Here is a 24254-nt window from a genome sequence, read left to right on the forward strand (position 1 = left end):
ATGAAAGCAGTACTTCCTGTGCAATTCATATTGATGTCCAACACACCACGGATGTACTGCTGATTTCAATCGCCTCCCAGACTTGGAGGGCATATGTAGTACTAAGGCCGGGGTTCCAGGAAAATTCTAGCAGCCTGAAGGCACTTCTCACATGTGAATAGAGAAGCAGATGATTGCCTTCCAGGAGACCTTTTCTGCACAATCATATCTAATAACCTAATGCGCAGAAAGACCTGTCAGGTAATCACCTTTATCATAAACCCATCAACTTCCACAGACATGGCCATAAAACATTCCAAGCCTTTTGTCCTCTAAGGTCTCCACGCGAGCAAGTGAGGAAAATGAGAATGCAGAAAAGCCCAGAGAAAATCCTTCTAAGGGTTAAACTACATGTTACAATTTCTAACAAGTCAGGTCCAGGTTTCCACACAACAGCTCGGAGGAAAGGCCTTTTAAAAGACAGCAGAAGCTTGACTCATCTCAGGGGGAGCAGGGCTCCTGCCTCCCCACCATGCCATTTTCCTGACCCAAAATGGCCTGTGGGGGAGTTATTTGCCCCATTTTAATGGAATAGAATTATTGGAACCAATGTTGTAGAAGGGCATCATTGGATCAACCATGAAAGACGAAGGCATTTTCTAGAAGAGTTTTTCATTCATATATTATCTTATTCAGACTCAAAACAGAAAGCATAATAGTAAAATTTCCAGGGCTGTTTCTAAAGTTTGCGGTATTTTTCAGCACAACAACATTGATTTAGAAAATGAGGGGGGGAAATCTGGATCATGAGCATATACGAGTCCATAAGATCAATTTCATACAAAAAGGAACCACATTTCAAGTATCATCATTGTGGAAACTCTTAGGACTTTTCTTAGCACACATTGAGTCCACTGCACAAGAGAGTCACTCCTGTAAGTTTTTGAAAGGGGAGGGAAGGACAAACGGTTCCTTTAGTCATCAAGGAGTTCTCTTACACCAGATTCTTCCTGTACTTGCATTTAGTCAAAGGTAAGAGATTCATGCTCTGGTATCCCATATTTTTCTTTGTTGCTGTCAAATAGCTTCTGTAGTTCCTGTAGGTATTTTTCATGCAGCTGATCAATCTCTTCAAGGGTGGGATTCAGATTCTGTTTCACAGTGATAGGCTCCCCAACTATAAAGAAATTTTTAATAATGATATAACAGCTATAGTATCATAATATAAGTGTTCTGTTGCAAAGTCAACACTTCAAAATTTTGTTGAAATTGGAATGTTCAGCATTTGTTTTCTGTTGCCTCTTCCACAAAAAACATGTAAACAACAGTCCGTGTTTAAAACCCCCCCCCCCATAACTGGAGGCTTCCAGAACTGCAAGGAACTCCAAGCACTATCCAAAATCTAACTTCTATGCATTGGCAGGACAAAAGTGGACACTGTGAATATAAACCTGCACTTTTCGGTGCCAGTCATGCTGATGCACCCATTTAGATATTATGTTCTGGGCTGAGATTAATACAGAAGAGATTCATTTTTAAATGGTTCCATGTGATCTTTGCACTGTAGAACCACGGAGATGTCCAAGTAACAAAGCTGGCACTGATGCAACTCTGGAAACACTGTAGGGATCAGGGTCACCAATGGATCAGGAGCCATTAACAAAGGAGAGCCGAGTCTATTCAAAAAATACAACACGGCTCCCTGTGATACTTTATTATGCAAATTGGTTTGAAATGCAATATTAATTTGCAAGCAAAGCCAGGCAAGGTCAACAGGGTTTCCAAACTGACTCGCTCAGCTCAAAACAAATTATTTTGCACAGGGAAACCCATTTTTCAAAGAGATTAGTGCTCAGTACATCCCAGGAAACCAAATTCACAAATGTAAAGTACTCCTGATACAGCTGGACTAGAGGTAATTGCCTATTAAGGCTTGAAAGCATTTTACTCGACTAGTAAAACAGGCACAGTTCATTAATAACTCATATCAAGGAAACGTTGCCATCTAAGATTCTTACTTATTCACTGACTGTATGTGTCCATCCGTGTGCTTTTGTAGTTGTGTTTATAAAACAACAGCTTCAATGAAATTTTTGAATCTATTCCACCCTAAAAGGCACTTGGTTGGTTAGTGCCAAAGAAACACATGCATTCCTACTTTTCAGATGCTGATCTTTTGTGATAGCACTCATCCTCTGTTTTACCCCTTGTTCTCCAAGTGCTTTATCCCTATCAATGAAGTTAAACTTTTGTTGCTGTCATATTTTAACAATGATGCAACAGGGTAGATTCTAATTGCTGGAAACGTAGCCTTTCCTTTAATCAAAAGTAGAGTCAATCATTTTTCAGTCTTCCATCCCTTCACTTTTGGCAAATGTCACCAGTCTCCCCCCACAATGCCATTTACATTTAAAAATTATTTACGTAACGGCTTTAGAAAGCCTCAGCTACAAACCTTGCTTGAAAACTGAAAAGAGCACAAGGGAGGGAAGAGTAGGGACACAAGCTTAAGATAAGACACAGTACCTAAAAAAACGTCAGCATTCTCAGACATTATCCCACTAATGCAAGGTCCAGTTCCGACATTACTTTTCCCTCCTCATGGCAGTGCCCTCTCTGGCAAGTTTACTGAAGTAGTACTGAACCAAAAGCAGAGAAAAGGCATTCCATGTTTGCACAGTGGCACCCGGGGAACAGAGGGGGGTGGTATTGGAAAGGGCAACCAGCCATCCCCAGTGCATCACATTAAAGAAAGAGTAGAATTCTACAAAAATCTATGGAAACAAAATACTTCCAGATGTCAGAAGGCTACCAGAGCACTGGATTATAAAAGACTATTATTATTATTATTATTATTGTTGTTGTTGTTGTTATATGACATTAGTTTGTCCCTTCTCATGTTTCAAGGGCATGCCCACTTGGGCTCTATAACGAGTTTAGTGGCTAAGTGGGGATGTGAAGGCTGAAGGCAGCGAGTATCGTCCTCTGTGTAACCCTAGCTCTATAGCAGAGTTATACAGGTAATAAAACATGCATGGAGGTGCATTGTATAAGATGTTCACAACTCAGAACCATCTCAGATGTCAAGAGCTAAATGTAATCACAAAAGCCAAAAATGAGAAAAGGAGGGAGCAGAAGAAATCCACCAAATAGAAGACTAAAAAAAGAGAAACACATTCATTTCAAACATCTTTCTCTTCTAACTTTGGTGTCTAGCCAGTGGTTTCTGCTACAGGCAATGGCTAGTTTGTAGCCACAGATTTGTATATTAGCAGTGCAATTACTCCAGTGTTAGTCCATTGACATCAACAGACATAAGACATGTAGGAAATCAAATGCTGCAGAAAAGAACTTACCAACAGTGTTAATAGGTTTCCTGTAAGGCATCAAGCCAAAGCTATACTGGAAAATGCCTCTGCCGTGAAAGAGAGGCAAAGTAAACCCCACCAGCTTTCGCAGACTCTCCTGCAATGCCCTGAGTCGTGATCCTTTAGGATTTGCGATCTGTTTGAACAGTTCGTTTTCACCAAAAGAAAACACCGGGACAAGTTCAGCCCTGCGGGGGGAGGGGGGAGGGAGGAGAAGCAAATAGTAATGAATCCCCACAGATGCAGCTCACGTAATGTCTTGACAAATATATCAAGTTGAGGTAGCTAAACCTCATTGTTATGTACCGTAATACTTAGTTGCACAAAATTCATAAAATTACATTATTCATATTTCAACATTGTGTCAAACAGTACATTTAAGACTCAGGCCAATCAAAAGAGTAGCAAATCCAGGGCACTCACAAACAAGTCAGGGGCTTCTAGACATTTTGAAGTCTCCCCAGGTATGCAGAAAAGTGTCTTCAAAATTAACTAAAATGAAAGGACCTTCCCTACAGAAAAACAACTTGTCTAATGAAGACAGCATGCCGTGAAAGGCAGTCGAAAGTCAAAAACTGAATCCTGGAGGGGGAGACAGATGTGTGTGTGTATGTGTTTCCGAATCATTTATCCTTCCTCCCTTTGATTTCTCACAGGCTCCCAGTTTGTTTCATTATAATGTCCAACAGGTTGTTTTGTTTAATTCGAGAAGCAACATACTGACTTCCAGGAAGAGCTCAACAGGCAGGTTGACTAGGGCATCCGTTCATACAACTGATTTGCTACATAAGTGCACTATATTTACTGTATAAGATAACATCTCTATAAAATAAAAATCTATGCATGATTAAAATCTCTTGCATCTGTTCTGACTTGGACTCTACGTTAGAAGTAACAAGGTCGGATGGTGCCAGGGTGCTGACTGGGATACTTTTCAGTGTATTCAACCTGAGGATATGGACAGGATCCTTGCAAGTTTGAGGCCTACCACCCATTTGTATGACCCTTGAAATCTGCTTTGGGGGGAGGGGTCTGGCTGATTTGGTCCGAGAGGTAATTAATGGTTCCTTAAGAGCCTTGAAACAGGCTGTGGTGCATTCACTTCTAAAGAAGCCTACCTTGGAACCAGGATATGGTCAGCAATGACTAACCAGTCTGACCACTGTGGTGCACGTCCTGGTTAGATCTAGATTACTGCAATGCAGGTTACGTGGGGCTACTCTTGAAAAATGTCCATAAACTTCACTAGCTGCTGATGCCCAGCTACATCTGTTGATGGAGGGCTGCCCAAATGCTGCCCCAGATGATCTGGCCAGCTGTCTGGAGGCCATGGTGGGGTGGCTGAAACAGAGCCCACTGAAGTTAGATCCATCAAAGATGGAGGTCCTGTGGCTCCACCCACATTCTGAAAAGCTCAGCAGGTGCCAGGGAAAGTAGTGGTGGACGCTGCTATAAAGTCTTTTTCTGGGGAAAGGATGAAGCTTGCTGAAATGAAGAACTAGCCTGGCAGTTTGTTAAAACAATAGAAAATTCAATTCAAGACACTAAATTATAACAGATATTTATTAACAAATAGTTGTCCATAAAATAAGCCCTTCATTAATCATAAAAATCAGTCTTGGATTGTTACACAGACTAACATGTCATCTTGATAGCCTTTTTTCACCCAGAAGGGTGGAATAAATTCAAGAACCAATACATTTTGAAATCAGAAGCAAACAATACACACAGGAAGGAAAAGGTGTGTAGCACTACTATTGGCTAACAGCATTTGTACGTATTACAAATACATAGCAAAGAAGTCAACAAAGAGGAAGTTACAACATACACAGTTTCAAAATGTTGCTTTGCTACTGCAGCATGAAGAAGATCTAATCAGAACGGTTTTTCTAATGGAAGGACCTCTGCTTTCACAGCTCTACCCACATGGAATCGCTTATTTTTATATATGTACAAGCTGAAAGCCACAGAGTTTAAAAGAGTGCTTGAGGGGACTAGAGCTGTTAGATTATCCCCTGTTGAACTACCCCTTGTTAAAGTTGGCAGAGTTTGTCCAGTTCCTTCCAATTGCTTACAGAGGGGATAATTTACAAGGTACATGGGCAGCTTTGTAGAGAACTTCATGGTTTTGACGTTTTGTTCATGGCCATGCCTCTTCAGCTAACTGAGCTCCTTACTCTCCAGTAAGGCCAGTATTGGCAACCTCCACTCCAGCATGCTCCTCACCAGCTAGACTTGGGCCTGTCTGTGTCCTTCCTTTCATCTGCTTTCAGGCACTCGTGCTGTGGTACTGGGCCCCATGAAATGGACTGTGTTTGGTGCTCCTCCCCTTCTGAGAATTGTTTTGAGCATTTCTTTCAGGTATTTCTTCTCATGGGTTTCTGGCAAGTAAGCCAGTTTCTCTCTCTGTCTCTCCCACTCTCACACACATGTGCATACACACCCCGCACACAAAGACTTGCATCGCAACTTTTAATTCCCGTACACGTCTCCCTCAAATTGGAATTCAAAAGTTGGCTTCAATGGGGCATGCTCAGGAACCATCTCGAGCTGCGTCTATACACTGAACACAGAAGGATCTTTGGACCCTTTGTGGGGCCATTTCCCCCCATATGCATATACAGAGTTCCATTTAAGCCCTAGTCTTTGATAAGCACCTTAATTTCTCATGTATTCCTCTCTTCCTTGAGGAAGCTCAGGGTGGCTTACATTTGGCAGATACTTGTCTAGCTTTTATGCTGTAGCAGCAGTATCCACCACCCCCCATTTTAATATTTGGAAATTAATGGAAATATCAGAATCCAGTGACTATCAAAGGTCACTCTCTAGAAAAGGAAGCTATATTTCAAAAAGGATAATTTGTATCTAAATTTCAATATACATGTTCTGTCCAGTTACTAAGACAAGGAGCACTAAGTAAACCACAGATGAACATTTTGTTTGGAGGACAGGAAAGATACACGGGGGAAACAGTAGCATCTGTACGAGACCAGAAAAGACCTCTGTCTTGGGACAAAAGCAAAACTAACTGGTTACAGCTTAGAAAATAAGGTCAGGTGTCACAACTTGCCTTAATCATCACATCCATATACAATCATTATGAATCGTTGGGTTCATTATTAGGATACAGTTTTGTGATCTAGTTGTTATTCTGGACATCTGCATGCCTCCCATTTAGTTCAAACATGATTTCTTCAGGTTCCCAGTTAATATTCTGCGTTAATGTCCCATTTTTCTTAAAATGTGCTGTCATAGGGACATATGACACTACCTTATACCAAGCCAGACCGCTGGAATATCTAGCTGCCCTTTGGCTACTCTGACTGGAACACATCTCCGGGATCTCAGGGAGTGGCAGACCTTTCCCAACACCTGCTGTCTCAGGATCCTTTAACAAGACATACGAAGACAGCAGTCCTAAGTAGCTCTTCTCAAAATCCCACTGACCCCTGTTAAATGGGGCTTAATGTTCTTAGGTTTAGAATTGCAGGGATTGTACCTGGGACAATATGCATACAAAGAATGCGCTCTACCAGTAAGTCACAGTCCCTCTCTACTGCTAAACCACAGCCCTCATCACTAATGTGGTGTGAGACTTACCCATGTTTCAAAGCAATCTCAATGAAACCTTTCTTCTTGAGGATATTAAGAGTTAAGCTTCCAGGACGAGCATCCAAAGATTCTCTTGCCCCTCCAATTACAATCACAGCAATATTTCCTCCTTTTTTATTGCTCAGTACATGTGACACACTCTTCTTAGATGCAGAAACCAGCCCTGAAAAATATTTTTTAAAAGAAGAAGAGTTGGTTTTTGTATTCCTCTACTACTTAAGGCAGAATCAAACTGGCTTACAATCACCTTCTCTTCCCCTCCCACAACAGACACCCTGAGAGAACTCTACAGAGCTTTGACCAGCCCAAGATCACCCAGTTGGCTTCACATGTAGGAGTGGGGAAACCAACCTGGTTCACCAGATTAGCATCTGCCACTCATGTGGAGGAGTGGGGAATTGAACATGGTTCTCCAGATTAGAGTCTACCACTCCAAACCACCACTCTTAACCACTACACCATGCTGGCTCTCTACTACAACACACTGCCATAGCACAACTAACCTCTGTTAAGTAGTGCCTTATATCTATTAATATAAATTATTGCCGACATGCAAATTTTCATAAATATGTCATCAATCTTCAAGTTGAGCATTTGGGCATATCCAGTAAGATTCAGAGTCTAGGCATGACATGACACCTTGATTGCACCACTGAAAACTTGACACACACACCTCCCAAAACCTGCCTGATGAATTCATGTGTTATGGCTGTAAAACCTACAAACAATCTGGAAATGTTTTCACACTATAATTTACTCTTGAAATTTAAAATTTGTCATCTGGGTTTTCTCCCCCAGTTTAGCAGGCAAATCAGAAAGTTTGTGGGGTCGTGGATTTTGTATCCCATTATGCATATTTTACATTGTTTGTTCGCTCTACAAAACTGTGTGAGAACTGAGAACGAATTAAAATGTATCTAAAATCGTGGACAGCCTTCTAGATACAAAAACATTTCTCTAGACATTCAAACTCTCCTAACAGATGGTGAGTTAGTATATTTTGATATGATAGCCTCAGAACTGTCAGTTCCTGATCATGTTCACATTCATTCACTGCTCACAAGTAGAACAATTACTCATTTGTGTCAGGGCAGCAGGAAAATATAGAAACACAGTTCTGTGGTGAGCTATATTTAGACTGTGGAAAATGTTCTGTCAACATAGATGATTAAGTTTCCATCAATGCCAATCCATCTACTTACTGAAAGAACACAACAGTGAAATGTCCATGAAATGCTGGTGGCAGGAAATTTCCTTTTCAATTATTATCCATTTCAGTGAGGTTGATCTTCAGCTTGTTTCTATTTTTATTACAGTCAAGGATGTTCACGTTCAGGGCTGGTTGGTGCTTACACTGGTCCCCATACAAATGTCTCAAGAGCACACTAAGATCATGGCCAGGCAGAGTTAATGCAGAAGAACTATTTGGGAGAACCTCTATGTGAAATCTGTTCCTGTGGCACCATGATTGGTTCACACCAAAATCACTTTTTGAAGTCACTGTGATCATGAAATCACAATAGTTGTGCAAAGACCCCAATGGAGGCTCTGGTTTTCATAACTCTAAGCACTTTCCAGCTGTGAGTCTAGCATAAACTTCAATAGAGTCAAAAGGAACTTTCCTGGAAACCCACATACTTATGATCTACTCCGTATGTAGAAATCTTTACCTCTGATTCTACATTGTGCAATCTTGGTGAGGTGCATGTTCCTAAAAACCACAGGTTTCACTATAGAACAACAAAAGCATGACCCCATGTGGCAAGAAATGAGATTTATTATACGGTGGAGAATTTTAGAGCTCTGTGGATTTGCTGGACAATGTATATCCTAGATCTTACCAAGCTGGAGACATTTGGAAAACATATCCATTGCAAGAGGGGACCCGCAAGAAACTTGCAGGAACAGATATCCCATTCCCTCCGCCTTTGTTTCCCCCTTACTTCTCTCAGTCTCTTACTCTTTCTCCCTCCTGCCACCCCTTTTCTTACTCTCCTCTATGCCTGTCACTTTCTCTTTCTGCCCCATCATTCTTTCTCTTTCTGCCCCCATCACCCTCTCAGCCTCCCACCTGCTTCCTCTCCCCCTCCCATAGCAGCAGCAACAGGAGATCCATTGTAATTCCGGGTGATTTTTAGCCCTCACCTGGAGGTTGGCAACCTTGGTTCCCATGGAGGAAATGGCTACTTTGAAGGGTAGAGTCCATGGCATTATGTGTTTTTGAGGTTTTCCCCTCTTCAAACCCCACCCTCCCCAGGCTCCACCTCTCAAATCTCCGGGAATTTCCCAACCTGGAGTTTGCAACCCTATCTACTTCCCACCCAACCACCAACCTACCTTTATCTGCCCCTCTGTCTTAGGTTTTCCATCTCTTCCCACCCTGCAGCCTCTACCTGGGAAAACCACAGTCTTTCTCCACAGTGGCAACCAGTTATTGGTTTTTTGTTATAAAATACTGCTATGCTTCCCCCACCCCCTTCAGTTCTAAGGTGCACTATTTCTTACTACAATGAAATTACTTTTGCTGGCAACCATCTTCATACAGGTTTCTGTTGCCACGGTGAAGGCATTGCTTATTTCAATGATACTTCACCATTTGAGTTTTAGCATACACATCTATGCAAAGGAAATGAAACAACTATGTTTATCATGGCTTATTCAACAAGATCAATAAATAATATTAGACGTCCATGAGGTCCAGGAATAGACAACCAGGCATGGGTTTGGAAGATTTAAATTCAATCGCTGCTTGAGGAGCACTTATTATGCATACCTGCAAAAGTAAGTTTCAGCCTCAGCTTTCTGTCTGTAAAAAATGTGTCTACGTCACGCAAATACAGAACACATTAGAAAACTGTCAGGCTCCAACAGAGTTGGAACAGAGTTCGAGGCTGTAGCAGCCTCTAACGTTTCCTATTTTATGGGTCTCAACCCAGGAAGAGCCTCAGAATAGGGCAAGGAGGTGATGACTGGATATCTCCTGCTATTATAACTGATCTCCAGGAAACAGAGAGCCTGGAGAAAATGGCCACTTTGGAAGGTGGACTCTACAGCATTATACCTCATTGAAGCCCCTCTTCACCCCCCCAAACCAAACCCTGCCTTCCCCAGGCTCCACCCCACCCCCCCAAATTTCCAGATATTCCCCAACCCAGAGCTGGCAACCCTACAAGGAAGGGAGTTTTGCCTTAACCCTGATCCCTCCTCCCCATGCCAATCCCACAGCTTCATGGGATTGGTCTGGCCCTTCCTCCCTGGCCTTCCCTGGACTGGCCTAATAAAGGATTTCCTGGGAGTGGGCTGACCCCAGCTTCCCCCAATGCCCTCTCTTCAGGGGTGGGCCCTTGAGGAGTGAAGGGAATGTGTGCCAAACCTGCGCACTTTTCAGGTTTGCAGAAAAATCTGTCTTGTATGTTCATAGCTCCAGTCTCTGGATTAAAGTATCCACAAGGTCATGACTAAAGTAAACAATGTCTACTTACCAGCACACAAAATATATTCTCTGAAGAAAGGGCATCTGAACCAGAAAGGCAAGGTGTGAAGGTATGGAGTCATACCGGGGAATAATTCCTTAAAACCTGTATATTCTGTACAAACGTTTCCAAAGGCTCCAGCAACAAGGACGCCATGTGGATGAAATCCAAAGAGGTAGTTTTTGCTTGGATCCAAATCCGAGGTTTTTATGAGCTGAAACAAATGGCCATTAAAATTCTTATGATTTTGTTAATAAACAAGAGAAGAAAGTTATTTCACGTCAGAGAAATGGTGTGGGGAGGAGGTATGAGCCTTCTCTCTTCATATACCACTGTCCCAAACCAAATTAGTCCCATGCACATCTGAGAAGCATAGAACTTTACAACATACCTCTTCACCCAAACCGGGGACATCCCTGGGGAAAACATAATGTATATTTAGGCCCTGCTCCCTCTTGTCTCCTAGCTTGAACTGTTAATAGAAATTGTACTGTCATAATTTTCCTCTTAATATCCACCTTAAACTTCAATTTCAATGTCATATTCCTAGAATAATTCAACCGACTGCAGACAAGTTATGGTAAATACACACCGTTGCTACTCGTCCTATTTTGTGCCACTTGTCATTTTCTCTGATTGTTATTCTTTCTGTACTACTTTCTACACATTAGCAGCCCACATATGCAAAATGTCAGCCCAATAAAAGACAAGGTGGAAAAAAAACAAGGGACAAATGGAGGTTTGTGGTCCTATTTGCAAGTGGACTGTAAGTTCAGGGGACAGGCTGGAGTATCCACTTGCAGGTAAATTTATTCACAGGTAGGTGCTCCCACTTTAGGCACAAATGACAATGTCATGATATTGCAGAAAGGACAATCTTAGGCAGGTCTACACCAAGTACTATTAAACAGGGCTTACTCCCAGGAATGTAGTCTTAGGATTGCACTGTTAGGTCATCTTTAATAAGCTCCCGATTTATCTGAAACTAAACTCAAGTGGATTTCTGACCAGGAAAACAACCCAGGACGCAAACTACAGCAACTTTTGTCACTGGGTTTTGGGACAAATCCTAGTAAAAACAGCTGATGCAGACATACCATGAGTTAGAAATTAGTTTGGTCTCAATTGCCAGCCTGATTGATTTGTCATAAAATACTGCCAAAAGTTTTACTCACTTGAATTGGAAAGTATTCCTTAAAGTACTTCCACACGGTCCAGTTTCTGACCCACTCGGATCTTCTCCCTCCAGTCTGGGGGGTTTCCCAGTCAAGGTAGAGCCAGAGGACATAAAAAACCGAGATGAACCAGTAATCTCCCAGAAGTAAGATGATGAAGATTCCACAGCAACATTGTGCTACAAAAAAGCCACCAAAACTGAAGTGAATATGACAAACATTCTCTCACACGCCTGTCTCAGAGTCAGAGTTTTACCAGTAATTCTATACATGTGCCGAATATGCAAAAAATACATTCCAGTGTCCTACTAGAATGGGCACAAAAACATGTCCTTGCCTTGGGAGCAATAGCTAGCGGCACGGAAGTAAGCATGAACAGCATCCACAGGCCCTGACCCTCATCCCTGCCCCTTTTATTTTCTCTCCAAGCACAGACGCTACAGAGATTGCACCAGGCACACACACACCCCAATCCTGGCAACCTTGCTCTCCCCTTCACAGCTAAGCCAGATAGGGCTGCCACCAAACGCCTGCCACCGCTTGAGGGGGGAAATGCAGCAAAACTCTTTGTCACCCTAATGATGAGACATCACTTCTGGTGCGAACCTGGAAGTGGCATGGTTGCATTGGGGGAAATGCTCTAGGATTCCACTAAAACTGTAGTGTTTCAGTGGAATCCTCGAACATCACCCCGATGCATTGATGTCACTTATGGGTTTAGTGCCACTGGAGCAACGGCATTTTACATGTCCCTGCCCCCTCAAGCCTCCTGCTGGTTGCCCACAGTCAACTGGCAACTGAGGGGGAGAAAGCCCTTTTAGAGCCAAAAAGGGGAGAGGAAACATGGAGGTTAGTTCTTCTTCCCCCTCCTTATGATGTCTGTAGGCACAGTATCCACAGTAACTCTGCTATTACTTCTTTGAGCTGGATCAAAGGGGAAAGAATCAGGAGGCCCACAAGTCATTCTCATGACATCGGTCGAAGCTCCCATTCAACTTGAAGACCTCCTGAATTCTGTCTGGGGGGGAAATCAGCTGCCTAGAGCCCCATGCTGGGGAGGCTACGCTGGAGAGACCCTGACCACCCAGCTGCCACAACAATCTGCGATAGGGTGTTGGAGCAGCTCTCCTTCCAACATCCCTACAGTTGAAGAAGAGTTGTTTTTTTATATACCGCCTGTAATGTATGTGAGTAGCTAGGATCGTAGCAAGGGAAAACCTAGGAGCTTGGGTCCCAGGCGAAGGCTCCTAAACCCTGCTCGCGCTATTGGCCAAGCCAACGCATCCCATTGGCCCTAAGCTGGGTCATGCCATTGGTGACCCGGGGGTTGTTTTCCCCCATCACGGATAATGGGGGGAGCGGCCACCAGGGGCCAGGGGAGCATTTAAGCAGGGCCTGGTTGTACAGTTCTGTACTTCAGTTCTGTACTTCACTACAATAAAGAGTTGTTGTTGGAACTCCGTCTCATCCTCGTGTGTCCTCCCCACGCAGACTTAACACCGCCCTTACCACTTAAGGAAGAATCAAGCCAGCTTACAATCACCTTCCCTTCCCCTCCCCACAACAGACACCCTGTGAGGTAGATGGAGCTGAGAGAGCTCTAAGAGCTGTGACTAGCCCTAGGCCACCCAGCTGGCCTCATGTGTAGGAGAACATGTGCAGCTGGCCTCAAGTGCAGGGGAAACAAATCCAGTTCATCAGATTAGCATCCACCACTCATGTGGAGGAGTGGGGAATCAAACCCAGTTCTCCAGATCAGAATCCACTCCTCTCAACCACTACACCACCCTGAATTCCACCCCACCTCCAAATCCAGTGATCAGGGGTAAGACTGGGAGCCAAAAGGGGCCTGTCCTGCCCCTGCCCTGTCACCTCCATTGGGGGCAAGAGGAGCTTGCCTGCTTGCAACCACTGTCCCACTCAAGGCAGTGACACCTGTGCACACCCACCTGCACATTTATGCCTGCCCTGTCTGAGGCTCAAGCCGCTGGCTTGTTGTGTTGCTGCCTTACACCAGGTGAGTGCTATGGTGGCCTGGAGGCCAAGCCATGATTCTGGGACCCTATCGTGGACTTTGCCCAAGGCCCCAGATCACTAAGATGCAGACGGTGAAAAAAAAAGGAGGATGCAAGGAGAGGACTGACCACAAGACTGACCTGAGGGGGAGGGGAGGTGTGACCAGGAAGGGAGGAGTCAGAGGCAGCTGGGAGAAGTGGGAGTGGGCAGAGGGAAGGGTCCTCAAAACGTCTGGGCGTTATCGCACCCAAGGAGAAAACGTTATGGGAACGGGGTAAGTTTTTAAAGCGTCATTAAACTGTTTTGGGATACAGCGGGCATTATATGGCTCCAAAACGGTTTCATGACTAAAACGGGAAAATGTGGTGCGTGGGGGAAGGAATGCTCCGAGTTTTAAAGGGTTCAGAAACGTTCCCTGGACTGGGTGCAATAAGCCCCCCAGTAGGGTTTTCAAGGTAAAAGACGAACAGAAGTGGTTTGCCATTGCCTTCCTCTGCATTGTGACCCTGGTATTCCTTGGAGGTCTCCCATCCAAATACCAGCTAGGACCAACTCTGCTTAGCTTCTGAGATCTGACAATTTCAAGCTAGCCTGGGCCACCCAGGTCAGGACATCAAGGATTTCCAACTTTTCAGCCACGTGACTGGTGCATTTTTTTCATCTGGTTTAAAAAAAGAAAAACTTGCAAAAGACCTGATATTTATTGGGCAAAACACTATGGGCATCAGCGGTCTCTTGTGTCTGAAGGGGGAAAAAGTCTAATCTTGGAAATGCTAGTCAGTTACTCTTTTATGTGCTGATAACTGCAAAGGGCCAGTCCCTCCAGAAATTAACATGACAGAAGTGGATGGCCTGCCTTTTAGGCAGAGGGGAGGGAATCTTGGGAAGAGGCTTGTTTTTTTTTTTAGGTTGTAAATGTACTGCGTTATTCCTATCCAGTGTGATTCATGCTTGTGGATTTTTTTTAAAGCAGAAAAGAACCACCCACAACTCAGTCTCTGCAACTAGGTATTTTAAAAAGAACTTAAAAAAAGATGTTCAATTATTTCTATGCAGTGTTACCCATGCTCCTCAACCCCCTGCCCAAAAAAAACCAGGGTGGCTGGACAATCTTGAGGACCAATGGAGAACGAGGCGGGGAGGGGGGCTTCAATGTGCCTCAGGTGTGAATGGGAAGCCACAGCTAAAAATGGAGAGAAAATGGATTACTCTGAGCTGTGCGAGATCTCTACTGCAAGAGTGATTGAACACAGAATCATATCAGCAACCGGACAACCGTGAAAAATCGCTGTGATGTGGAACCGTCCCTGGAGAAGCAAGTTAATGCAGCTGCAAGAAAAAGCTTTCTTCCAACCCAGTCTAGCCTGAAAGATAGTCCCTTACCTTGACACCGCCAATCTGGCCACCTGGATCCACACTCACTGTAACATCGAGAGGAGACGACTGTAGTGCACTCTACATAGATCTCCCCTTGAAGTCAAGTTGGAGATTCCAATTGGTGCAAAATGCCACAGCTTGGATATTATCACGACACTAGGCTGAGCATTAGTTTCTGAGATCTGACGAGAACAGGCTAGCCTGGCCTATACAAGTCAGTCTATTAAAAGGTAAAGGTCCCCTGTGCAAGCACCAGGTCATTTCTGACCCATGGGGTGACGTCACATCCCGACGTTTTCTAGGCAGACTTTGTTTGCGGGGTGGTTTGCCAGTGCCTTCCCCAGTCATCTTCCCTTTACCCCCAGCAAGCTGGGTACTCATTTCACCGACCTCGGAAGGATGGAAGGCTGAGTCGACCTTGAGCCGGCTACCTGAAACCGACTTCCGTCGGGATCGAACTCAGGTCATGAGCAGAGCTTTTGACTGCAGTACTGCAGTTTACCACTCTGCGCCACGGGGCTCCTAGTTACAGACAAAAAATATAGAGAGGAGAAAAGCTCCACTCAAGTCACTGTCCTGATACAAAAGCTGTCTCCCGCTCCCCTTCCCCCTGCACTGAGCATTTTCAGTAAACTGATAAGATTATACTGGTTGGATCGAAAAAGGAACACATCTCCCCTGCTCTGGCTCTAATTCCTAATGTAGAATAATAAATGATATAGGACTTGCATTGGTGGCCTGGCCCTTTATCTTACTGGGAAAGTTCCCAGTGGGCCACTGGTGGATAGGAGAAAGCTGAGCTAAGTGGTCCTCGCCACGCTGGTGGCGCTCCAGCCTGGGCCACAGAGATGATGCCCAGTGCCGTTGTTGTCATAGCTGCTCAGGTGTGAGGTGAGCAGATCCTCCAGTACTCTCAGTACTGCAGGGGCTACCTGGCTCAGCTTGCTTCAGGGCTGTTTTAGCATCCCAGTCTGCTCCTGAGTTCTTACAAAAACATTTAATAGAATAGGAAGAAAATCGGTCCTCTTAACTGGCCAAGGAACAGGCATATCCAGTAAAGTGCAGCATATTACAGTAAAGAAAAAACTCTTTTCACTAATTATTCTTAACAGTTTATTTCCTGATGTTTATCTTGCTGTAAGTCCCCCCCCCCCCCCATACATAGTCCAGAAAAGCTCTTTCCTGACCTGAGCAGTAATGACAGGAGAGATGTATTCTATTATCTTTGTTTTCCTAGGCACCAAGCCCCATCATTCATCACTGTCAGCAACATCCCATGTCCTTGATCTTCATCGATGATTAATAAGAAAACAACTGCTAAAATTGCCTGTCTGCTTTGTAAGTAGCCTTTGGCAGAAAACAAAGGGAAAGGTGAGACAGACAAACTGCAAGTCAGAAGTTCAAAGAAAGTGCTGAGGGTATTTGGCTTTGAGCTGATATTAGTCATGGAGAAGCATTTCATAAAGGCATGATCACTGGGAAACTGCAGTTCTGCCTGCTTCCTCTAACCACGTGAGTTGATGGGAACAGGAGCCTCCATTCAATTTTTTATCCACGTCAAGCCTACATCATGTGGCATTCCGCCCAAACATGTGTTAGTTATATTGAAAATGACACAGTCTTTCTGGCAAAAAAACTGTATTTGCAGCGCAGGCTAAGAAACCCAGGCATCACTGTGACTTGAGAAAAAGCCAAAATAATCTTTAATGCATTGTTTAAAATTAGCTACTTAATTGAATATTGACGCTAAATTGGCTTGTTTTGTTTTAAATAGATAAGGGATTCCAAAACTGTGCTATTACCTAAGAAATATATTAAATGTGGTATAGTGGTTAGAGAGTCAGAGTAGGATCTGAGAGACCCAAGTTCAAATCCCCACTCTGCCATGGCATTTTCCATCAGCCTTCATGTCATGGACTGCCCTAGTGTGGGAGGAAGGGTCCTCATTGGAGGAGGATGACCTGCCACCAAGCCTGCCCCGGCAGACACTCCCTGTGAGGTAGATTCCTCAGTGCCTTCCTTAAGGGGACCTTTGCCAGCACTGGCACTGCATCCTAAGCCAGCAGGGTCTTCAAGCAACAAGGCCCCAGCATCAACCTGCCTGCTGGTAGACCAGCCATGATCTGGTGAAGAGCTAAGACTGAGGCTGGGCCCAGACGTGCAAGCCTGGCAGCCTGAAGCCTCCCTCCGCAAAGGAAGCACCAGAAGAAATCAGTGAGTCACTGCAGGATCTGGGCTAGGGTTGCCAACCTCCAGAGTCCACAGCTCCAAACCACCGCTCTTAACCACTACACCTGAGGTGGTCAGGCTGTTCTGGTCCTGGGTCAATGCTAGAGATAGGAGAAAAATCCCTGCCCATATAAGCCCATATAAGGATTGCTTTTGCCCCAGGATCTGCTGTGGCCGGGACAGAGAAGACTTTCTCTCTCCTGTACAAGTGGGTGAGGTTGTTCTTCCCCCAGGAGCTGCTGCCAGGAAGAAAAACTCTTCCTTCTGTTGAATTGGACTGCGCAGGCGGAAATCCTCAATGCACTTAACTAGAACTTCTGTTGAAATCATCATTTAGGAAAGCCTGTAATACATAGGAGGGTCTACCGCTTATCAGCAAACCACAGGCATAGCATCCTGTTGAACAGCACTTTGCAAGAACTTTGCCTGAAGTCTTTATTTACTTACTTCACTTTTCTCCCTAATAGGCACTCAAAGTGGCTTACAACATTCTCCCCTTCAGCATTTTATCCTCACAACCATCCTGTGAAGGAGGTTAGGCTGTTAGTATGTGACTTGCTCATGGTCACCCAGCAGCCTGGACAGCAGATTGGTGATTTGAACCTGGGTCTCCCGGATCCTAGCCTTACAGGTACTATAGCACACTGGCTCTCATGGTGGCAGAGTTATGCATAACTTTCATTCTAATGTTTTGAGGTTGGGTCCACCTGAGGTGTCAGCCATATTGGGGTGGTGCATGCAGATTCAACAAGGTTGGAGACCCCTGATTTCCATGAAGCTGCTGGAAGAGGTCATCCAAAGATTTGGGCTGAGCTGCCACCAGTAGGCAACGATGACACTCGGCTATCCCATGCTTCCATCGGATCCCATGGAGTGTGTGGGAACTGCACCTGGAGGAGGTGTTTGTGAGATTGATGAGGGCTAACAAGCTGAAACTTAGCCCCAAGAAAATGGAGATGCTACTGGTTTGTGTGTGTGTGTGTGTGTGTGGGAGTTTGACCCAGGAATTGGGGTGTTTCCTGCTAGACTCAGGACTCCTGTTGAATGGCAGCAGTGTCCAGGGTACTGCGGAGAGAAGAATGTGTATAGGTGATGCTAATTCAGTTGAGGGGGTAGCAAAGAAGTAAAATTTTTAGTAGGTTTTTGAAACATGCAAATCTTCAAGCCATTTCCATTCATCCTGAAAATGGGTTATAATGTTACAATACAGCCACCCCAATGTAATTTCATCCAGTTCTATTCACACAGTGGCTTCGCAGAAACATAGAGCTGGAAGGGACCTCAAAAGTCATCTAGTCCAACCCCCTGCACAACTCAGAAAATTCACAACTACCTACATCCCCCCTATTCCCCCAGCAACCCCTGCTCTTTGCCCAGAGGAAGGCAACCAACCTCCAGGATCTCTGGCCAGTGCAGCCTGGAGGAAAATTGCTTCCTGACCCCAAAGTGATAGTCAGCACTACCCTCGGCATGTAAGAAAGGGCACAAGAGCTGAGCACTGACTCACCCCTTCCTGCCCTCCCTCTCATAATCTAAGTTCACAGAGTCAGCATTGCTGTCAGATGACATTTAGCCTCTGCTTAAAAACCTCCAAAGGAGAGCCCACCACCGCCTGAGGAAGCCTGTTCCACTGAGGAACCCCTTCAGTAGCACCCACTTTGCTGTTTCCTCTGTGTGCTATAATTGTGTGCGTGTAAAGTGCCGTCAAGTCGCAGCCGACTTATGGCGACCCCTTTTTGGGGTTTTCATGGCAAGAGACTAACAGAGGTGGTTTGCCAGTGCCTTCCTCTGCACAGCAACCCTGGTCTTCCTTGGTGGTCTCCCATCCAAATACTAACCAGGGCTGACTCTGCTTAGCTTCTGAGATCTGACGAGATCAGGCTAGCCTGCTATAATTACGTTGGACAAAATATGGAATTCTTCCTACCTGGAATTTCTGACCACTTTGATAAGGTTGTGCACTTTTTTGAGGGCAAGTGCCCTTTTGCTCAGGGCATACAATCATGTTGCCTGTGTAGGATTGCAGCCCCATCCAACGCCTCTCTTTTTTACTCAGGGGAAGCCCCTAGCCTGCGGACTGCCTCTAAAGTAGTTGTGAACACCCACACGTGAACACATGAAGCTGCCTTATTCTGAATCAGTCAGTCTTGTCTACTCAGACCGGCAGCGGCGCTCCAGGGTCTCAGGCAGGGGTCTTCCACATCACCTACTTGCCCGGCCCCTTTAGCTGGAGTTGCCGGGGACTGAACCTGGGACCTTCTGCGTGCCAAGCAGAGGCTCTACCTCTGAGCCACAGCCCCTTCCCATCAAAAGAAAACAACGCCGCTGCCGATTCTCGCAGGGACGTCAATTTCATGTTCAGTTGGGCTTGCTCCCAAGCAAACGCGACCCGGTCTGATGGAGACCGAGGGCTTCAGCATCGTCGACGGCGTTGCGTTGTTAGCCGCCTTGCGAGGAAGCAAGGCGGGGCATCCGCGTTTGGAAACGAATTAAATCCAACGCACGCGGGGCCGAAACCTGGCTGGACTGAGCAGGGTTGGCTTCCGCAGCACCCCAAGGACCCGTGCATGAAGGCAGGGACGCCCGAGACGGAGCGATGCGCAAGGAGAAAGGCGGGTTACCTAGGGCCAGGAAGGAGAACACCCACTGCGAGACGGCGGCGGTCTGCGCTCTCCTCCGCCAGGGAATGCTGAGCGGCGCGAACTCGACCTTCATGGCGCTTCGGTCCCAGCTCAAGAGCCGAGTGAAAGGGCCAAGCAAGTCCTCCCGCCTTCCTCCAGAGGAAGGAAGCAGGCAGGCAAGGCGGGTCCCAGCCTTCAGGCTTGCCAGTTGCTCAACACCTAGGAGAGCACTAGGGTTGCCAACCTCCAGGTACCAGCTGGAGATCTCCTGCTACTACAACTGATCTCCAGCTGATAGAGATCAGTTCTCCTGGAGAAAATGGCCGCGTTGGCCATTGGACTCTATGCCACTGAAGTCCCTCCCCTGCCCAAACCCCGCCCTCCTCAGGCTCCGTCCTGAAAACCTCCCGCCGGTGGCAAAGAGAGACCTCACAACCCTAGAGAGCACACAAGGGGGGGGGGAAGAGTTCTCCTTCGTTCCTTGTCATTCAACAGGGTGCGAAAGCCTAGCCAAAATCGTTCGGGTACTACTACCAGTACTACAACTAAAGGTAAAGGTTTAGGGTGACCCATGGGGTGACGTCACATTCCGACGTTTCCTAGGCAGACTTTGTTTACGGGGTGGTTTGCCAGTGCCTTCCCCAGTCATCTACACTTTACCTGGGTACTCATTTTACCGACCTCGGAAGGATAGAAGGCTGAGTCAACATTGAGCCAGCTACCTGAAACCAACTTCCATGCGGGTCAAACTCAAGTCGTGAGCAGAGCTTTGGACTGCAGTTCTGCAGCTTACCACTCTGCACCATAGGGCTCATGCCTACTATGACTACTATTATTATTATGGTCCTGCGCCTTTAGACAACTAGGTGAGTCCTGCCCTGGAACTATCTGTTTCATCGCAGAGAGGCAAGACAATTCCTAATAGGTGAAGTTAACTTGCAGTGTTCTGCAGCTACTTTGGGTGGTTTGCAGGAGGCTTCTGAAGTTAGTTCCCGGTTCATTCCTAGTTCACCAACTTCAGCCTCCTGTGGTTCGCAGAAGCGGGTAAGAAGCCTTATCTGTCTTGCACCCGATCCCGCTAGCCTAAGAACACTTTCCTGGGTGGGTATAGGCTTGAGAAGAGTTCTGGATATGAAAATGAGATTTAGCTAAGTAAAAAGGAATGCACATTGGGACACAAAATCCTAACTTCATATACACACTCATGGGGTCTGAACTGGTAGGAGAGTAACCAAGAAAAAGATCTAGCTATTGTGATGGGCAGCTCAATGGAAATGTTAACTTAGTGGGAAGCAGCACTGGAAAAGGTGGATTTTGTGCTAGGGATTATTAGGAAAGGGACTGAAAATAAGATGGCCCTTGTGCAGATCCATAGTGCAGTTGTATCTAGAATACTTTTGCTACTCTCGAGGGGAGAAGGTTTTGTAGCCTTCTTGAGGCTTCTCCCCCCTCCCAAGAGTAGAAAAACCATTTAAGTAATTTCTACCATTACTTTGTTTCAAAAACACTCAAGGTGATTTACAAACAGAATAAAATACAACACATCAGAATGAAATTATCACAATATAAACACAAAACCCAGCAATCATATGATGAGATCAGAAGCAGTAAAAACCAATAAGAACTCAAGTTGTAGAATGTATACAAAACCCGCAGCAGGCATAAAAATAAGCGCAGCAGCAATAAAATCATTAAACAAAACAAAAAACCCTTAAAATGTAGAACATATATAATCAATATCTGCAATTCTGGAAACAACAGGGAGAATGAAATCACAGATCACACTGAATAGTGAAAAGAGGTAGAGGTTGCTTGGTTGGCAAAGATATAGAATTTAGGGTTGTTGCTTTGTTTGTGTTTTTAACTGCTACTTAGTTCTAAGCAACTTTTTTCCAGTTTTCCATGGCGTTTTGGACATGTTGTCTCTCTCTAGGCAGTTAACATCCCTATTTGAACATCAGGCTTAAGTGCACCCAGTTCAACCAAGTTTTTCTTCATAGGTTATGATATAGCTATGGAATTTTTATTTACTGATGTCTATGCTTGCTATGTTATTTACATGTTTTTAAGTTAATGTTCATAAGCCACCTTGAGGGCATTTCAAAGGAAAAGCCAATAATCATTTAAGACAGCTGTCTAATAAAGGTTTCAAGAACTATCACCCACCCAGTCTTTAATGGTCCCTTCATTCTTTATTATTACAGTCCACTACCAGTAGGTACACAAAGGAAACATTAAATACAGAAAGAATAAAATTTATATACAAATGATCTTGATAGAGTCTGTAATGGTCAGAGAATGGTCTGCACTGAAATACTACACCGCATGCACACGCTACATCAAAATGCAGACTGTAGACCAAGACTAGATTAACTCATGCCATCGTATTCCCTATTACTATGTATGGGTGTGAAAGCTGGACAGTGAAGAAAACTGATAGGAAGAAGACAGATTCCTTTGAAATGTGGTGTTGGAGGAGAGTGTTACGGATTCCGTGGACTGCCAAAAAAACAAATCAGTGGTTTCTAGATCAAATCAAGCCTGAACTGACCCTAGAAGCTAAAATGACTAAACTGAGGCTGTCGTATTTTGGTCATGTCATGAGATGACAAGAGTCACTGGAAAAGACAGTCATGCTAGGAAAGGTTGAAGGCAGCAGGAAAAGAGGAAGACCCAACAAGAGATGGATTGACTCAATAAAGGAAGCCACAGACTTTAATTTGCAAGATCTGAGCAAGGCTGTCAAAGGTAGCACATTTTGGAGGACTTTCATTCATAGGGTCGCCATGAGTCGGAAGCGACTTGACGGCACTTAACACACACAGAGAACAATGACATAACAAGCTAATTCACACATTTCAAGTGAACCGGTTTTGCATAAATCAGCTTGCAATCATGCTGGAAACACTTCAGCCGAACTGCTGCCTCCATCACTTGATTGCTGAGCTCACCAGCGTTCACAGCGTCAGTGGAGAAAGCTTATACCACAGGAGCCGCCAGACTCCTTTTTAGTTTTGTGGCAACCGATTGCCATGGCTACCAAGGAGCCTCTACTGCTCTTAGTAAACGAGCCTACTCTTTTCAGCATTTCCACTCTAAACAAGTCCGGGTTCCCACCTAACTTTTATAAGATTTTCACCATAGAGCTAATTCCCAGTGGGTCGCCGTGTTAGTCTGTCTGCAGTAGTAGCAAAGGGCCAGAGTCCAGTAGCACCTTAAAGACTAACAAAAATATTTTCTGGTAGGGTGTGAGCTTTCGTGAGCCACAGCTCTGTTAGTCTGTTTGCAGTAGTACAAAAGGGCAAGAGTCCAGTTGCACCTTCAAAACTAACAAAAATATTTTCTGGTAGGGTGTGAGCTTTCGTGAGCCACAGCTCTGTTAGTCTGTTTGCAGTAGTAGAAAAGGGCAAGAGTAGAAAAGGGCAAGAGTCCAGTTGCACCTTAAAGACTAACAAAAATATTTTCTGGTAGGGTGTGAGCTTTCGTGAGCCTGTGGCTCACGAAAGCTCATACCCTACCAGAAAATATTTTTGTTAGTCTTTAAGGTGCAACTGGACTCTTGCCCTTTTTTACTACCATAGAGATACTAAGGGATAGCGCGACGCCACCCGGCGTCCAGAGCGAATCGCGATCAACACAGGCTTTCCGGTTTTGACCGGAAGTTCTGGTTGCGCGATCACTCTCGCCCTTCTCTATTTCTATGCCAACCCTAGCAAGAGAGTCCTCGGCTGACGCAACGTTCTGGACTTTTAGGTGTCTAACGATTTGCCGGATCCAGCATCATTCCCACTTTCAGCTTGTCGGACTGAGTGCCTCACGAAGACGCGAATTTATTTCCATCTTTCTTGCCACGTTAGGCTCGTGTTTGGGACAGGCCCGCAAAGAGGGAGCTGAAGGCGCCGGGCTGGATCAGGCACCGGGGCGGAGAGCCGTCTTTGGGAACGGAAGGGCCGCCCGGCAGCGGGAGAGCGGGCCTTCCTGGAAGCGCACGCGCAGTGGGTGCGGAAGGCGAACGTCGGCTTTTCTTGCTGCCGGCCATGCCGACTGTCAGCGTGAAGCGGGACTTGCTTTTCCAGGCACTGGGAAGGAGTTACAGTAAGTGAGAAACGGGAGGGGAGCGGCGCGGCCGTGCCGAGGGGGACTGGGCATCCGTGAACCCGCGAAGGCAGAAAAAAGCCCTGGTCTCATGTTGCACTGAATGCATGCGCAACCTGCCTGTAGGTGTGCACACCTGTTTGTAAGAAGGAGCCAGCATGTGTCCATGTTACAGATGAAACCGGGGAGCTGTCCCTAGGTGAATGGGGGAAGGGTGTTAAATCGCGCTTTCAGCTATATGTGCAAGAGTCCAGTAGCACCTTAAAGACTGTCACAAATATTTTCTGGCAGGGTATGAGCTTTCGTGAG

At 45.3% G+C, this 24254-nt stretch overlaps 2 protein-coding genes across 2 annotated transcripts in view; one reads left to right on the plus strand and one right to left on the minus strand.

The window, feature by feature from the left end:
• Window positions 1–987: 987 nt before the first annotated feature.
• MOGAT1 (monoacylglycerol O-acyltransferase 1) lies at window positions 988–19970 on the minus strand. Its single transcript, XM_056849804.1, has 6 exons — window positions 19851–19970; window positions 11608–11786; window positions 10442–10646; window positions 6948–7122; window positions 3336–3535; window positions 988–1156 (listed from the first exon to the last, which is right to left on the minus strand). Exons 1-6 carry the CDS (start codon window positions 19942–19944, stop codon window positions 1002–1004), a joined length of 1008 nt encoding a protein of 335 aa, XP_056705782.1. The 5' UTR covers window positions 19945–19970; the 3' UTR covers window positions 988–1001.
• A 3894-nt stretch (window positions 19971–23864) lies between these two features.
• The window catches only part of FARSB (phenylalanyl-tRNA synthetase subunit beta), a 34105-nt gene continuing 33715 nt past the window's right edge, over window positions 23865–24254 (plus strand). The window contains exon 1 of the mRNA XM_056849926.1: window positions 23865–23945. Coding sequence (XP_056705904.1) covers window positions 23888–23945 — 58 coding nt within the window. The 5' untranslated portion in view covers window positions 23865–23887. The remainder of the gene's footprint in view (window positions 23946–24254) is intronic.

Source organism: Euleptes europaea, chromosome 5 (assembly GCF_029931775.1).
Source record: "Euleptes europaea isolate rEulEur1 chromosome 5, rEulEur1.hap1, whole genome shotgun sequence".
NCBI classification, from domain to species: Eukaryota; Metazoa; Chordata; class Lepidosauria; order Squamata; family Sphaerodactylidae; genus Euleptes; species Euleptes europaea.